Source organism: Oncorhynchus mykiss, chromosome 25, assembly GCF_057628025.1.
Source record: "Oncorhynchus mykiss isolate SJ-2025 chromosome 25, ASM5762802v1, whole genome shotgun sequence".
Classification (NCBI taxonomy): Eukaryota; Metazoa; Chordata; class Actinopteri; order Salmoniformes; family Salmonidae; genus Oncorhynchus; species Oncorhynchus mykiss.
In genome coordinates this window covers 90,392,174-90,409,329 of record NC_143046.1, presented here as the reverse complement: position 1 = coordinate 90,409,329, position 17,156 = coordinate 90,392,174, and the positions used below count along the sequence as shown (strand labels likewise).

At 46.4% G+C, this 17,156-nt stretch overlaps 1 protein-coding gene across 4 annotated transcripts in view; it reads left to right on the top strand.

Moving 5' to 3' along the window:
* Nucleotides 1–17,156, top strand: part of LOC110506014 (UDP-N-acetyl-alpha-D-galactosamine:polypeptide N-acetylgalactosaminyltransferase 16) — a 46,908-nt gene that overhangs the window by 4,380 nt on the left and 25,372 nt on the right. For all 4 annotated transcript variants that reach the window (XM_036963116.2, XM_090221454.1, XM_036963115.2 and 1 more), the window contains exons 2-5: nt 13,040–13,227; nt 13,548–13,646; nt 14,067–14,134; nt 15,776–15,841. In XM_036963116.2, the coding sequence (XP_036819011.1) occupies nt 13,040–13,227; nt 13,548–13,646; nt 14,067–14,134; nt 15,776–15,841 (421 nt within the window). The remainder of the gene's footprint in view (nt 1–13,039; nt 13,228–13,547; nt 13,647–14,066; nt 14,135–15,775; nt 15,842–17,156) is intronic.

Genomic DNA, 17,156 nt, shown 5'->3' with positions numbered 1-17,156 from the left:
AAAGAGAGGTTAGGGGTTGCAACAATGGCGGCGGATAATTTTAAGAAAAGAGGGTCCAGATTGTCTAGCCCAGCTGATTTGTAGGGATCCAGATTTTGTAGCTCTTTCAGAACATCAGCTGTCTGGATTTGGGTGAAGGAGAAGTGGGGGGGAGGGGGGCTTGGGCCAGTTGCTGTGGGGGGGGTGCAGAGCTGTTGGCCAGGGTTGGGGTAGCCAGGTGGAAGGCATGGCCAGCCATAGAGATTTGCTTATTGAAATTCTCGATAATCATGGATTTATGAGTGGTGACAGTGTTTCCTAGTCTCAGTGCAGTGAGCAGCTGTGATGTGGGAGGGTTCTGCAGATAAATGCTTCTGGGGCAAAGTTACAAAGTTAATTTTGAAGTCCATGAGTATAAGCCCCTTGAATCTCTCAATCAATCAGAGAAGATTACAGCTGGCAGGCAGCACTGCCAAGCCGGGGTAGAGACATGTTGGCTGGTTGGGGGAATGGGAGGTTGGGGGTAGAGACATGTTGGCTGGGTGGGGCTGGGAGGTTGGGGGTGGAGACATGTTGGCTGGGTGGGGTTGGGGGAATAGGATGGGAGGTTGGGGTGGAGACATGTTGGCTGGGTGGGGTTGGGGGAATAGGATGGGAGGTTGGGGTGGAGACATGTTGGCTGGGTGGGGTTGGGGGAATAGGATGGGAGGTTGGGGTGGAGACATGTTGGCTGGGTGGGGTTGGGGGAATAGGATGGGAGGTTGGGGGTGGAGACATGTTGGCTGGGTGGGGTTGGGGGAATAGGATGGGAGGTTGGGGTGGAGACATGTTGGCTGGGTGGGGTTGGAGGAATAGGATGGGAGGTTGGGGTGGAGACATGTTGGCTGGGTGGGGTTGGGGGAATAGGATGGGAGGTTGGGGTGGAGACATGTTGGCTGGGTGGGGTTGGGTTGGGGGAATAGGATGGGAGGTTGGGGTGGAGACATGTTGGCTGGGTGGGGTTGGGGGAATAGGATGGGAGGTTGGGGTGGAGACATGTTGGCTGGGTGGGGTTGGAGGAATAGGATGGGAGGTTGGGGGGATAGGATGGGAGGTTGGGGTGGAGACATGTTGGCTGGTTGGGGGAATAGGATGGGAGGTTGGGGTGGAGACATTGGCTGGGTGGGATTGGCGGAATAGGATGGGAGGTTGGGGGAATAGGATGGGAGGTTGGGGGAATAGGATGGGAGGTTGGGGGAATAGGATGGGAGGTTGGGGGAATAGGATGGGAGGTTGGGGGTATAGGATGGGAGGTTGGAGGAATAGGATGGGAGGTTGGAGGAATAGGATGGGAGGTTGGGGGAATAGGATGGGAGGTTGGGGTGGAGACATGTTGGCTGGGTGGGAGGTTGGGGGAATAGGATGGGAGGTTGGGGGTATAGGATGGGAGGTTGGGGGAATAGGATGGGAGGTTGGGGGAATAGGATGGGAGGTTGGGGGAATAGGATGGGAGGTTGGGGTAATAGGATGGGAGGTTGGGGGAATAGGATGGGAGGTTGGGGGAATAGGATGGGAGGTTGGGGGAATAGGATGGGAGGTTGGGGGAATAGGATGGGAGGTTGGGGGAATAGGATGGGAGATTGGGGGAATAGGATGGGAGGTTGGGGGAATAGGATGGGAGGTTGGGGGTGGAGGCCAACTGATTTTTTATTTTCCTGTTTATACTGAATGTTTTATTTATTAAAATCTGTATTTTATTTATTACAATTTCTATGTATTTCTTAGTTTTTTCTTTTCTTTTGAGTAGCAGCCTAATTTGAAATGGATAATGTATCTGTTAAAATGTAGAAATAATAAAAGAATACCAACATACATTCAATTTTATTTATAAAAAAAAAACATTATCCAAGGTGCATTCCAGGATATGCTCACATGCAAATAGCCCTCTGGCTATGGATGTCTATGATAAATAAACACCTAACCTAACACCTAACCCAACCCTAACACCTAACCCAACCCTAAAAAACATTATCCAAGGTGCATTCCAGGATATGCTCACATGCAAATAGCCCTCTGGCTATGGATGTCTATGATAAATAAACACCTAACCTAACCCTAACACCTAACCCAACCCTAACCCAACCCTAAAAAACATTATCCAAGGTGCATTCCAGGATATGCTCACATGCAAATAGCCCTCTGGCTATGGATGTCTATGATAAATAAACACCTAACCTAACACCTAACCCAACCCTAACACCTAACCCAACCCTAAAAAACATTATCCAAGGTGCATTCCAGGATATGCTCACATGCAAATAGCCCTCTGGCTATGGATGTCTATGATAAATAAACACCTAACCTAACCCCAACCCTAACCCAACCCTAACACCTAACCCTAACACCTAACCCAACCCTAAACCTAACACCTAACCCTAACACCTAACCCTACCCTAAACCTAACCCTAACACCTAACCCAACCCTAACACCTAACCCTACCCTAACACCTAACCTAACACCTAACCCAACCCTAACACCTAACCCAACCCTAAAAAACATTATCCAAGGTGCATTCCAGGATATGCTCACATGCAAATAGCCCTCTGGCTATGGATGTCTATGATAAATAAACACCTAACCTAACACCTAACCCAACCCTAACACCTAACCCAACCCTAAAAAACATTATCCAAGGTGCATTCCAGGATATGCTCACATGCAAATAGCCCTCTGGCTATGGATGTCTATGATAAATAAACACCTAACCTAACACCTAACCCAACCCTAAAAAACATTATCCAAGGTGCATTCCAGGATATGCTCACATGCAAATAGCCCTCTGGCTATGGATGTCTATGATAAATAAACACCTAACCTAACACCTAACCCAACCCTAAAAAACATTATCCAAGGTGCATTCCAGGATATGCTCACATGCAAATAGCCCTCTGGCTATGGATGTCTATGATAAATAAACACCTAACCTAACACCTAACCCAACCCTAACACCTAACCCAACCCTAAAAAACATTATCCAAGGTGCATTCCAGGATATGCTCACATGCAAATAGCCCTCTGGCTATGGATGTCTATGATAAATAAACACCTAACCTAACACCTAACCCAACCCTAACACCTAACCCAACCCTAAACCTAACCCTAACACCTAACCCAACCCTAACACCTAACCCAACCCTAACACCTAACCCAACCCTAACACCTAACCCTAACACCCAACCCTAAACCTAACCCTAACACCTAACCCTAACACCTAACACAACCCTAACACCTAACCCTAACACCTAACCCTAACACCTAACACAACCCTAACACCTAACCCAACCCTAAACCTAACCCTAACACCTAACCCAACCCTAACACCTAACCCTAACACCTAACCCAACCCTAACACCTAACCCAACCCCAACACCTAACCCAACCCCAACACCTAACCCTAACCCCAATCCTAACCCAACCCTAATACCTAACCCAACCCTAATACCTAACCCAACCCTAACACCTAACCCAACCCTAAACCTAACACCTAACCCTAACGTAACACCTAACCCAACCCCAACCCTAACGTAACACCTAACCCAACCCTAACGTAACCCCTAACCCTAAACACTTAACCCAACTCCAACCCTAACACCTAACCCAACTCCAACCCTAACGTAACACCTAACGTAACACCTAACCCAACCCCAACCCTAACGTAACACCTAACCCAACCCTAAACTTTCCATGAGAGCATCTCAGTAAAGCATGGTACAGGAGACTGGTTTTCCCCATGTCTCGCTCTCTCCCCCTCTTTCTCTGTGTGGTTCCATAACTTCCATAGCAACAGGTGCCCTCCACAACCAGGGTTCATGACATCACTCATGATGAGTAATTTCTTGGCCACATGATGGCTCCTTGCCTGCACTGTTAAAATAGTCTCAAAACACCATGATTGTGTAATGAAACCAAGTAAAGTATTGTACCTAAACTGAGATCTGATGTTTGTGTTTTAAAACAGAAATGTAGTACTCTGAAACACCCACAGTGGTTCTTGGGGACTGCATGTAAGAGCATGTAAGAGCAGGGGTTAAGAGCAGGCAGCCTGGCGGTTAAGAGCAGGCAGCCTGGCGGTTAAGAGCAGGCAGCCTGGCGGTTAAGAGCAGGCAGCCTGGCGGTTAAGAGCAGGCAGCCGGGCGGTTAAGAGCAGGCAGCCTGGCGGTTAAGAGCAGGCAGCCTAGCGGTTAAGAGCAGGCAGCCTGGCGGTTAAGAGCAGGCAGCCGGGCGGTTAAGAGCAGGCAGCCTGGCGGTTAAGAGCAGGCAGCCTGGCGGTTAAGAGCACATAGCCTGGCGGTTGCTGGTTCAAATCCCTGAGCAGGCAAGATGGAAAAATGTGCCCTTCTATCCTTGAGCACGGCAGTTAGCCCCCAACAACATCTGCTCTCTGAGGGGACACATTTTGGTTGAATGCATTCAGTTGTGCAACTGGCTTGGTATCCTTTAACCTGATTATAGGTGTTAGTAAGAGAACGTTGTGAAAAATTTTCTTTGGGGGGTGGGGTTCAGTGCATGTTAAACACAGCATCAAAACACAACAGTTTCTCATACAATCAATGGTTTGGAAATGCAAATTATTATTAGCCTAAGTATTGATTGATGATAAGGGTAATTTGAGAATATTTTTGGTGGAATTCCACCTTTTTGTTTTTAATGATTTATTTTATTAAATTAAATTTTATAATTTTATTATTATTTTATTTTATTTTATTTATTTAGACAGATTAGAAACAGGAGGGGCAGTAAGATCGTACATTTCGTTTACATTTTTACCCACACAGCCACACTGTAAAAAAAAAAAAAAAAAAAAAAAAAAAAAGATTCAATGGTGAATTGAAATTGTCAAAACAAACAACAGCCTTTATACACTTAATTAAAGTGAATGTAAGTTGTGCAGAGCCCGTGATCAAGCAGTAACCCCCCCAGCATGGACAGGTCACCCCTCTCCCCACCGAAGACCAGGGTTCAATTCCCCGCACCTCTCTGGGAATTGTGCTAACATAATTTCAAAAAGGGTTTTCTAATGATAAACTTGGATTAGCTAACGCAACGTGCCATTGGAACACAGGAGTGATGGTTGCTGATAATGGACCTCTGTACGCCTTTGTAGATATTTAATTGAAAACATTTTTTGTTTTCCAGCTACAGTAGTCATTTACAACGTCTACACTGTATTTCTGATCAATTTTATGTTATTTTAATGGACAAAAAAACGTGTTTTTCTTAAAAAAACAAAAAACAAGGACATTTCTAAGTGACCCCAAACTTTTGGACGGTAGTGTATAACTTCATCATTTTCATTTTTGAGGATGCCATTTTGTTGTGGCTTCCAAATTGCTGAAAAAAAAGAATGAAGTTTGAGTTGATGAAAGCATTGGCCTGTGGTGTTCTATACAGAGTTAGAGCTCAGAGCAGAAAGGTTCACCCCCCCCCCTGAGCTGTGGTAGTCACGCTGTGTGTGTTCAGATGTTTTTTCACCCTGGCCCTCTCCCAGGTAATGTGACCCTAATCACAATACCATGGAAACCAGGCTAGACCTTTTAGTCCAATTAGACACGAGAAACAAACAAGGGTTGGACATATAACACTTAACCCACTCTCCTCTCTTACTTTATCTCTGTCTCTGTCTCTCTCTCTCTGTGTCTCTCTGTGTCTCTCTCTCTCTCGCTCTCTATGTTCTGTAACCATGGTAATAAATTTGATTCAGTGATGTTATCATAACTCAAAATTACATTACAGCACTGTTTTGTTTGCTCTGCGGAACAATCTCCTTTGCAACGCTACATTCTATGAATTTTTCCATGAGCTCAACCTCCGATATCTGGTCCTGCTCCACGCTGTATGTGACTGAATGTGTAGATGCTTATTGAATCAGAATGGTGTGTGTCTGTCTCTTGTTTGTGACTGAATGGGTCTCTGTATGTCCTCTACCACTGGGAATGACTATTAGTTACAACAGAGACTTGAATCCTGCTAGAGAAACCGTTTATCCTGCTAGAGAAACCGTTTATCCTGCTAGAGAAACCGTTTATCCTCCTAGAGAAACAGTTTATCCTGCTAGAGAAACCTTTTACCCTGCTAGAGACACCTTTTACCCTGCTAGGGAAACCGTTTACCCTGCCAGAGAAACCGTTTACCCTGCTAGAGATACCCTTTATCCTGCTAGATTGACTACTAGTTACTGCAGAGACTCGAATCCTGCTAGAGAAACATTTTAAATTAGTCATGTGGGTTTTTGCCACAACTTTGTGCACGTGTGGGCTTGCACGTCCGGTTGCTAAGTGTTGCAGTGTCAGGCTAAATGAAATTAACTGATCAACTGTGGGACCTTACAGGTAATTCTGTAAGAACAGCTGCCTGCGGTAAGATCATGGTGGTGGTAGTGGTGGTGGGTGTCTCTTTGTCAACAATAGCTGGTGCTGTGATCTCTAATATTAACCTTTTGTAACTAGGGGGCAGTATTTTCATTTTTGGATAAAAAAACTTTCCCATTTTAAACGGGATATTTTGTCACGACAAGATGCTCGACTATGCATATAATTGACAGCTTTGGATAGAAAACACTCTAACGTTTCCAAAACTGCAAAGATATTGTCTGTGAGTGCAACAGAACTCGAAACCCAGATAAAAATCCAATCAGGAAGTGCCCCATATTTTAAAAGCGCTGCATGCCAATGACTCCTTATATGGCTGTGAATGAGCTTACGTTTTCTACGTATTCCCCAAGGTGTCTACATCATTGTGACGTCTTTTTACACATTTATGTTGAAGAATAACTGTAAGAGACCACATTTAGCAAGTGGTCACATGATGGCTCCTGCAGAAAATCTTGCGTAAAGTACAGACGTAGCCATTTTTCCAATCGCTTCTAATGAGAAACCAATTGTCCCGACGGATATATTATCGAATAGATATGTGAAAAACACCTTGAGGATTGATTCTAAACAACGTTTGCCATGTTTCTGTCGATATTATGGAGCTAATTTGGAAAAAAGTTTGGTGTTGTAGATTTCTCAGCCAAACGTGAAGAACAAACGGGAGCTATTTGGCCTACAAAAATAATATTTTTGGAAAAAAGGAACATTTGCTATCTAACTGGGAGTCTCGTGAGTGAAAACATCCGAAGCTCATCAAAGGTAAACGATTTAATTTGATTGCTTTTCTGATTTCCGTGACAAGGTTGCCTGCTGCTAGCAAGGCATAATGCTATGCTAGGCTATCGATAAACTTACACAAATGCTTGTCTAGCTTTGGCTGTAAAGCATATTTTGAAAATCTGAGATGACAGTGTGATTAACAAAAGGATAAGCTGTGTCTCAATATATTTCATTTGTGATTTTCATGAATAGGAATATTTTCTAGGGATATTTATGTCCGCTGCGTTATGCTAATTAGTTTGAGGCGATGATTACGCTCCCCCGCATGCGGGATGGGTAGTATCAAGAAGTTTTTAAGGAAGTCTCAAGTTTTTGCTCGCCTGAGGTAGAGTACCTTATGATAAGCTGTAGACCACACTATTTTACCAATAGATTTTTCATCTTCATAGTTGTCTATTTACCACCACAAACCGATGCTGGCACTAAGACGTTGCTCAACAAGCTGTATAAGATCATAAGGAAACAGGAAAACAGGAAACATGCTCATCCGGAAGCTGCGCTCCTATTGGCCGGGACACTAATCCTGACGCTTATAAGAAATCCCGCTATGCTATCAGATGAACCATCACACGCTCAGCACTAAGACCCCCACTCAACGAGCTGTATAAGGCCATAAGGAAACAAGAAAATGCTGATCCAGAGGTGGCGCTCCTAGTGGCCGGGGACTTTAATGCAGGCTAACTTAAATCTGTTTTACCTCATTTCTACCAGCATGTCACATGTGCAACCAGAGGGAAAAAAAGACTTCACACTCAGAGACGCTTACAAAGCTCTCCCTCGCCCTCCATTTGGCATATCTGACCATAACTCTATCCTCCAGATGAAGCGGATGCTAAGCTACAGGACTGTTTTGCTAATACAGACTGGAATACAGTGCATTGCGAAAGTATTCGGCCCCCTTGAACTTTGCGACCTTTTGCCACATTTCAGGCTTCAAACATAAAGATATAAAACTGTATTTTTTTGTGAAGAATCAACAACAAGTGGGACACAATCATGAAGTGGAACGACATTTATTGGATATTTCAAACTTTTTTAACAAATCAAAAACTGAAAAATTGGGTGTGCAAAATTATTCAGCCCCTTTACTTTCAGTGCAGCAAACTCTCTCCAGAAGTTCAGTGAGGATCTCTGAATGATACAATGTTGACCTAAATGACTAATGATTCGCAAGGCACTGTATGTTCCCGGGATGGCATCTGATCATCCAATGGCATTGAGGAGTTTACCACATCAGTCACTGGCTTCATTAATAAGTGCATTGACGACGTCATCCCTACTGTGACCGTACGTACATATCCCAACCAGAAGTCATGGATTACAGGCAACATCCGCACTGAGCTAAAGGCTATAGCTGCCGCTTTCAAGGAGCGGGACACTAATCCGGACACTTAAGAAAAGAAATCCCGCTATGCCCTCCAACGAACCATCAAACAGGCAAAGCGTCAATACAGGACTAAGATTGAATCCTACTACACCGGCTCTGATGCTTGTCGGATATGGCAGGGCTTGCAAACTATCACGGATTGCAAAGGGAAACCCAATTACGCATTCCTGCGCCTGTCTCCCGAATCATTCATACCAGCTTGACAACTGTTCAGACGTGTGGTCAGGTGCCACAAAAAGGGACGTAGGAAAATTAAAATTGTCTCAGAACAGGGCAGCGTGACTTGCCCTTAAAAGTACACAGTGTTAACATTAATGACATGCATCTCAATCTCTCATGGCTCAAAGTGGAAGAGAGATTAACTTTTTGTAAGAAGTGTTGACATGCTGAATGTACCAAGCTGTCTAAACCACTGGCACACAGCTCAGACCCCAATTCATACCCCACAAGACATGCCACCAGAGGTTTCTTCACAATCCCCAAGTCCAGAACAGACTATGGTAGGCGCACAGTACTACATAGAGCCATGACTACATGGAGCTCTATTCCACAGTACTACATAGAGCCATGACTACATTAAACTCTATTCCACAGTACTACATAGAGCCATGACTACATGGAACTCTATTCCACAGTACTACATAGAGCCATGACTACATGGAGCTCTATTCCACAGTACTACATAGAGCCATGACTACATTAAACTCTATTTCCACAGTACTACATAGAGCCATGACTACATGGAACTCTATTCCACAGTACTACATAGAGCCATGACTACATGGAACTCTATTCCACAGTACTACATAGAGCCATGACTATGACTGTGAAGAGAGAGACACACACACACAGGTAAAGACTCACACATACTCACTTTATATTGTAGATATGTAGTGGTGTAATAATGTTATGAAGTACGGTTTTATCTTTAGTTTTATATGTAAGTGCTTCATTTGTTTGGACCCCAGGAAGAGTAGCTGCTGCCTTGACAGGAACTAATGGGGATCCATAATAAACCCCAGGAAGAGTAGCTGCTGCCTTGGCAGGAACTAATGGGGATCCATAATAAATCCCAGGAAGAGTAGCTGCTGCCTTGACAGGAACTAATGGGGATCCATGATAAACCCCAGGAAGAGTAGCTGCTGCCTTGACAGGAACTAATGGGGATCCATAATAAACCCCAGGAAGAGTAGCTGCTGCCTTGGCAGGAACTAATGGGGATCCATAATAAACCCCAGGAAGAGTAGCTGCTGCCTTGACAGGAACTAATGGGGATCCATAATAAACCCCAGGAAGAGTAGCTGCTGCCTTGGCAGGAACTAATGGGGATCCATAATAAACCCCAGGAAGAGTAGCTGCTGCCTTGACAGGAACTAATGGGGATCCATAATAAACCCCAGGAAGAGTAGCTGCTGCCTTGACAGGAACTAATGGGGATCCATAATAAACCCCAGGAAGAGTAGCTTCTGCCTTGACAGGAACTAATGGGGATCCATAATAAACCCCAGGAAGAGTAGCTTCTGCCTTGACAGGAACTAATGGGGATCCATAATAAACCCCAGGAAGAGTAGCTTCTGCCTTGACAGGAACTAATGGGGATCCATAATAAACCCCAGGAAGAGTAGCTGCTGCCTTGACAGGAACTAATGGGGATCCATAATAAACCCCAGGAAGAGTAGCTTCTGCCTTGACAGGAACTAATGGGGATCCATAATAAACCCCAGGAAGAGTAGCTTCTGCCTTGACAGGAACTAATGGGGATCCATAATAAACCCAGGAAGAGTAGCTGCTGCTTGGCAGGAACTAATGGGGATCCATAATAAACCCCAGGAAGAGTAGCTGCTGCTTGGCAGGAACTGATGGGGATCCATAATAAACCCCAGGAAGAGTAGCTGCTGCCTTGACAGGAACTAATGGGGATCCATCATAAACCCCAGGAAGAGTAGCTGCTGCCTTGACAGGAACTAATGGGGATCCATAATAAACCCCAGGAAGAGTAGCTGCTGCTTGGCAGGAACTAATGGGGATCCATAATAAACCCCAGGAAGAGTAGCTGCTGCCTTGGCAGGAACTAATGGGGATCCATAATAAACCCCAGGAAGAGAAGCTGCTGCTTGACAGGAACTAATGGGGATCCATAATAAACCCCAGGAAGAGTAGCTGCTGCTTGGCAGGAACTAATGGGGATCCATAATAAACCCCAGGAAGAGTAGCTGCTGCCTTGGCAGGAACTAATGGGGATCCATAATAAAACCCAGGAAGAGTAGCTGCTGCCTTGGCAGGAACTAATGGGGATCCATAATAAACCCCAGGAAGAGTAGCTGCTGCCTTGACAGGAACTAATGGGGATCCATAATAAAACCCAGGAAGAGTAGCTGCTGCCTTGGCAGGAACTAATGGGGATCCATAATAAACCCCAGGAAGAGTAGCTGCTGCCTTGACAGGAACTAATGGGGATCCATAATAAACCCCAGGAAGAGTAGCTGCTGCCTTGACAGGAACTAATGGGGATCCATAATAAACCCCAGGAAGAGTAGCTGCTGCCTTGACAGGAACTAATGGGGATCCATAATAAACCCCAGGAAGTAGCTGCTGCCTTGACAGGAACTAATGGGGATCCATAATAAACCCCAGGAAGAGTAGCTGCTGCCTTGACAGGAACTAATGGGGATCCATAATAAACCCCAGGAAGAGTAGCTGCTGCCTTGGCAGGAACTAATGGGGATCCATAATAAACCCCAGGAAGAGTAGCTGCTGCCTTGGCAGGAACTAATGGGGATCCATAATAAACCCCAGGAAGAGTAGCTGCTGCCTTGGCAGGAACTAATGGGGATCCATAATAAACCCCAGGAAGAGTAGCTGCTGCCTTGGCAGGAACTAATGGGGATCCATAATAAACCCCAGGAAGTAGCTGCTGCTACTCTTTGTTTATTATCTGTGCACAGTGACTTCACCCCGTCCCTAGATATTACCTCACTCGACTAACCCGTACCCCCGCACATTGACTTGGTACTCCTTGTAAATAGCCTCGTTATTATTATACATTTTTTACTTTAGTTTAGAAAAATGTTCTTACTTTAAAAAAATATATAATTATGCATTGTTGTTTGAGGACTCGTAGTAAGTATGTAATTTCTACACCTGTTGTATTCGGCGCATGTGACAAATAAAATTTCCCCTGATTCATTATGGGGGATTATGGGGGATTTCAATCACCTGCACTCTGAGTGCTTACATTCAGTATGTGATTTGTCTAACAAGGGAAAATAACATTTAACTAAGACTTGTGTTGCGGCTCAGTCCCTTCCCACTGGGCACACTCTGTCTCCCCTCTCACTCCTACACCTCCTCTGTCTCCCCTCTCACTCCTACACCTCCTCTGTCTCCCCTCTCGCTCCTACACCTCCTCTGTCCTCCCTCTCACTCCTACACCTCCTCTGTCTCCCCTCTCGCTCCTACACCTCCTCTGTCTCCCCTCTCGCTCCTACACCTCCTCTGTCTCCCCTCTCGCTCCTACACCTCCTCTGTCTCCCCTCTCACTCCTACACCTCCTCTGTCTCCCCTCTCACTCCTACACCTCCTCTGTCTCCCCTCTCGCTCCTACACCTCCTCTGTCTCCCCTCTCGCTCCTACACCTCCTCTGTCTCCCCTCTCGCTCCTACACCTCCTCTGTCTCCCCTCTCGCTCCTACACCTCCTCTGTCTCCCCTCTCGCTCCTACACCTCCTCTGTCTCCCCTCTCGCTCTTACACCTCCTCTGTCTCCCCTCTCGCTCTTACACCTCCTCTGTCTCCCCTCTCGCTCCTACACCTCCTCTGTCTCCCCTCTCGCTCCTACACCTCCTCTGTCTCCCCTCTCACTCCTACACCCCCTCTGTCTCCCCTCTCGCTCCTATGGTTAAAAGGTTCCAGATAACATCTCAGTCATTCTAGAGATCACTAACTGGGTGTCTCAGACCAGATAACATCTCAGTCAGTATAGAGATCACTAACTGGGTGTCTCAGACCAGATAACATCTCAGTCATTATAGAGATCAGTAACTGGGTGTCTCAGACCAGATAACACCTCAGTCATTCTAGAGATCACTAACTGGGTGTCTCAGACCAGATAACATCTCAGTCATTGTAGAGATCACTAACTGGGTGTCTCAGACCAGATAACACCTCAGTCATTCTAGAGATCACTAACTGGGTGTCTCAGACCAGATAACATCTCAGTCATTGTAGAGATCACTAACTGGGTGTCTCAGACCAGATAACATCTCAGTCATTGTAGAGATCACTAACTGGGTGTCTTAGATGATGGATCAGGTGGTACAGTATCTAAGCTTTTCAAATGAGGTTGGTAAGGTCACCATCAACTGTGTGAGAGACAAAGATGACATCCATCTTCTAACTCGTAACCCATCTTTCTTGTTTACCTCTACTTCCTGAGTTTTGACCTCTGACTCCTGACCTCTGTGTTTTGTTCTGCCCCCCTGCAGATGACCCTGTCTCCGTGGGCGGAGCAGCAGCAGCAGGGTCAGCTCATAGGTAGTTTCGATGAGAAGGCGTACCTGTTGGAGAAACAGCTGAAGGCGGGAGACGACCCCTACAGAGACCACGCCTTCAACCTGGCCGAGAGCGACCGACTCGGCTCCGAGCGGGCTATCAGAGACACACGGCACTACAGGTGACTACACACAGACCGAATGGGCTCAGAGCGGGCTATCAGAGACACACGGCACTACAGGTGACTACACACAGACCGAATGGGCTCAGAGCGGGCCATCAGAGAAACACGGCTCGACTCGACAGGACACTCTCATAAAGAGAGTACATCATGCAATGTCTGCACCTTCAACCATCAACCTTGGGCTGGCATGATATCACATGTCCTTTGCTGTTATGATAGCAAACACTCATTGGGTTTTATAGTGAGTGGGGTGTACAGTACACAATGCACAGGAGGTGTGAATACTTTAAAACAATGTTGCTTATTTTTGTTTGTAGGTGTGCCTCCGTGAATTATGATGCTAACCTTCCTCCTACGAGCATCATCATCACCTTCAACAATGAGGCTCGCTCCACCCTGCTACGCACCATCAAAAGGTAAGGATCCACTGCTACAGAACACTAGAACACTGCTGTAACACTAGAACACTGCTGTAAAACACTAGAACACTGTTATAGAACACTGCTATAGAACACTGCTATAGAACACTAGAACACTGCTATAGAACACTGCTATAGAACACTGCTATAGAACACTAGAACACTGCTATAGAACACTAGAACACTGCTATAGAACACTGCTGTAAAACACTAGAACACTGCTGTAAAACACTAGAACACTGCTGTAGAACACTGCTGTAAAACACAAAGAACACACTCCAGCCTGCTACGCACCATCAGAAAGTAAAGTACTATTGTATTTCTCACACAATAAACAATTAAGAATTGACCATCTTATATTTAGTGTTTAATGCTGTCTTCTCTCTCTCTCTCTCTCTGTCTCTCTCTCTCTCCCAGTGTCCTGTTGAGGAGCCCTCCCTCTCTGATCCAGGAGATCATCCTGATAGATGACTTCAGTACTGATCGTGAGGCCTCCCTGCTTTTTCTCAGTTCTACTTGTTAAATAGTCTCTGGTCCTTACACGGCTCCCAGCATGAGTCTCTGACAGTAACTCTGCTCTCTGTGAGGTCCCTATCGGTTCCCTTTCAGTCTCTATGAGGTTCTTCTTCTTTATGAGGTTCTTCACATTGACCTAGGAAGTTCTCTCTGTCTCCACCTGCTGTATTTGCTCTGTCAGAACACAGAGAAATGCATGAAGAGAGATTGTGAGATGGGGACAGGCATACAGGGAGACCGTGAGAGGGTAAATCATAAAAACATGTTGAATGATTTAGATAGCAGGAGAGAGAATTTGTCCAGGAATGTACACTACATGACCAAAAGTATGTGGACACCTGCTCGTCGAACATCTCATTCCGAAGTCATGTGCATTAATATGGAGTTGGTCCCCCTTTGCTGCTATAACAGCCTCCACTCTTCATGGATAGGCGTTCCACTAGATGTTGGATCATTGCTGTGGGGACTTGCTTCCATTCAGCCACAAGAGCATTAAGAAGGTTGGGCACTGATTTTGGGCGATTAGGCCTGGTTAGTAGTCGGCTTTCCAATTCATACGAAAGGTGTTTGATGGGGTTGAGGTCAGGGCTCTGTGCAGGCCAGTCAAGTTCTTCCACACGGATCTCGACAAACCATTTCTGTATGGACCTCGCTTAGTGCCAGCCAGTCGGCCAGTCAGTCAGCCAGCCAGCCAGCCAGTCAGTCAGCCAGTCAGTCGGCCGGCCAGTCAGTCGGCCAGTCAGTCGGCCAGTCAGTCGGCCAGCCAGTCGGCCAGCCAGTCGGCCAGCCAGTCGGCCAGTCAGTCGGCCAGCCAGTCAGCCAGCCAGTCAGTCAGCCAGCCGGCCAGTCAGCCAGCCAGTCAGTCAGCCAGCCTGTCAGTCAGTCGGCCAGTCAGCCGGCCAGTCAGTCGGCCAGTCAGTCGGCCAGTCAGTCGGCCAGTCAGTCGGCCAGTCAGTCGGCCAGCCAGTCGGCCAGTCAGTCAGCCAGCTAGCCAGTCATTCAGCCAGTCAGTCAGCCAGCCGGCCAGTCAGCCAGCCAGCCAGTCAGTCGGCCAGTCACCCAGCCAGTCAGTTGGCCAGTCAGCCAGCCAGTCGGCCAGTCAGTCGGCCAGTCAGTCGGCCAGTCAGTCGGCCAGTCAGTCGGCCAGTCAGTCGGCCAGTCAGTCAGCCAGTCAGCCAGCCAGTCAGCCAGGTGTATGACGTGACAGAGACCATCATCTGGCATTGCATTGTGGATGGAACAAGGACTTGTTCCTAAACCTAAATAATAATAATAATCCCTAGGTTTTGGTCATTTTATCTGTAAACAATAAATGCACAATCACAGATGTCTGTGTGTCTGAGTCTGTGTGTCTGAGTCTGTGTGTCTGAGTCTGTGTGTCTGAGTCTGTGTGTCTGAGTCTGTGTGTCTGAGTCTGTGTGTCTGAGTCTGTGTGTCTGAGTCTGTGTGTCTGAGTCTGTGTGTCTGAGTCTGTGAGTCTGAGTCTGTGTGTCTGAGTCTGAGTCTGTGTGCGTGTGAGTCTGTGTGCGTGTGAGTCTGTGTGCGTGTGAGTCTGTGTGCGTGTGTGTGTGTGTGTTATTTGTGACATGACATACCTTCCTCTTTTCCAGCTGAGGACTGTCAGCAGCTCTCTCAGATCCCTAAAGTACGCTGCCTGAGGAACGGACGTCGAGAGGGTGAGTTGTGTCTGCCTGCTGCTCATAGGCTGGGGTGGTATACAGTATCCTGGGGTGGTATACAGTATCCTGGGGTGGTATACAGTATCCTGGGGTGGTATACAGTATCCTGGGGTGGTATACAGTATCCTGGGGTGGTATACAGTATCCTGGGGTGGTATACAGTATCCTGGGGTGGTATACAGTATAATGGGGTGATATACAGTATACTGGGGTGGTATACAGTATACTGGGGTGGTATACTGGGGTGGTATACAGTATACTGGGGTGGTATACAGTATCCTAGGGTGGTATACAGTATACTGGGGTGGTATAATGGGGTGGTATACAGTATACTGGGGTGGTATACAGTATACTGGGGTGGTATACTGGGGTGGTATACAGTATACTGGGGTGGTATACAGTATACTGGGGTGGTATACAGTATACTGGGGTGGTATACTGGGGTGGTATACAGTATACTGGGGTGGTATACAGTATACTGGGGTGGTATACAGTATACTGGGGTGGTATACAGTATACTGGGGTGGTATACAGGGGTGATATACAGTATACTGGGGTGGTATACTGGGGTGGTATACAGTATACTGGGGTGGTATAATGGGGTGGTATACAGTATACTGGGGTGGTATACAGTATACTGGGGTGGTATACTGGGGTGGTATACAGTATACTGGGGTGGTATACAGTATACTGGGGTGGTATACAGTATACTGGGGTGGTATACAGTATACTGGTGTGGTATACTGGGGTGGTATACAGTATACTGGGGTGGTATACAGTATACTGGGGTGGTATACAGTATACTGGGGTGGTATACTGGGGTGGTATACAGTATACTGGGGTGGTATACAGTATACTGGGGTGGTATACAGTATACTGGGGTGGTATAATGGGGTGGTATACAGTATACTGGGGTGGTATACAGTATACTGGGGTGGTATACTGGGGTGGTATACAGTATACTGGGGTGGTATACAGTATACTGGGGTGGTATACAGTATACTGGGGTGGTATACTGGGGTGGTATACAGTATACTGGGGTGGTATACAGTATACTGGGGTGGTATACAGTATACTAGGGTGGTATAATGGGGTGGTATACAGTATACTGGGGTGGTATACAGTATACTGGTGTGGTATACTGGGTGGTATACAGTATACTGGGGTGGTATTCAGTATACTGGGGTGGTATACAGTATACTGGGGTGGTATACAGTATACTGGGGTGGTATACTGGGGTGGTATACTGGGGTGGTATACAGTATACTGGGGTGGTATACAGTATACTGGGGTGGTATACAGTATACTGGGG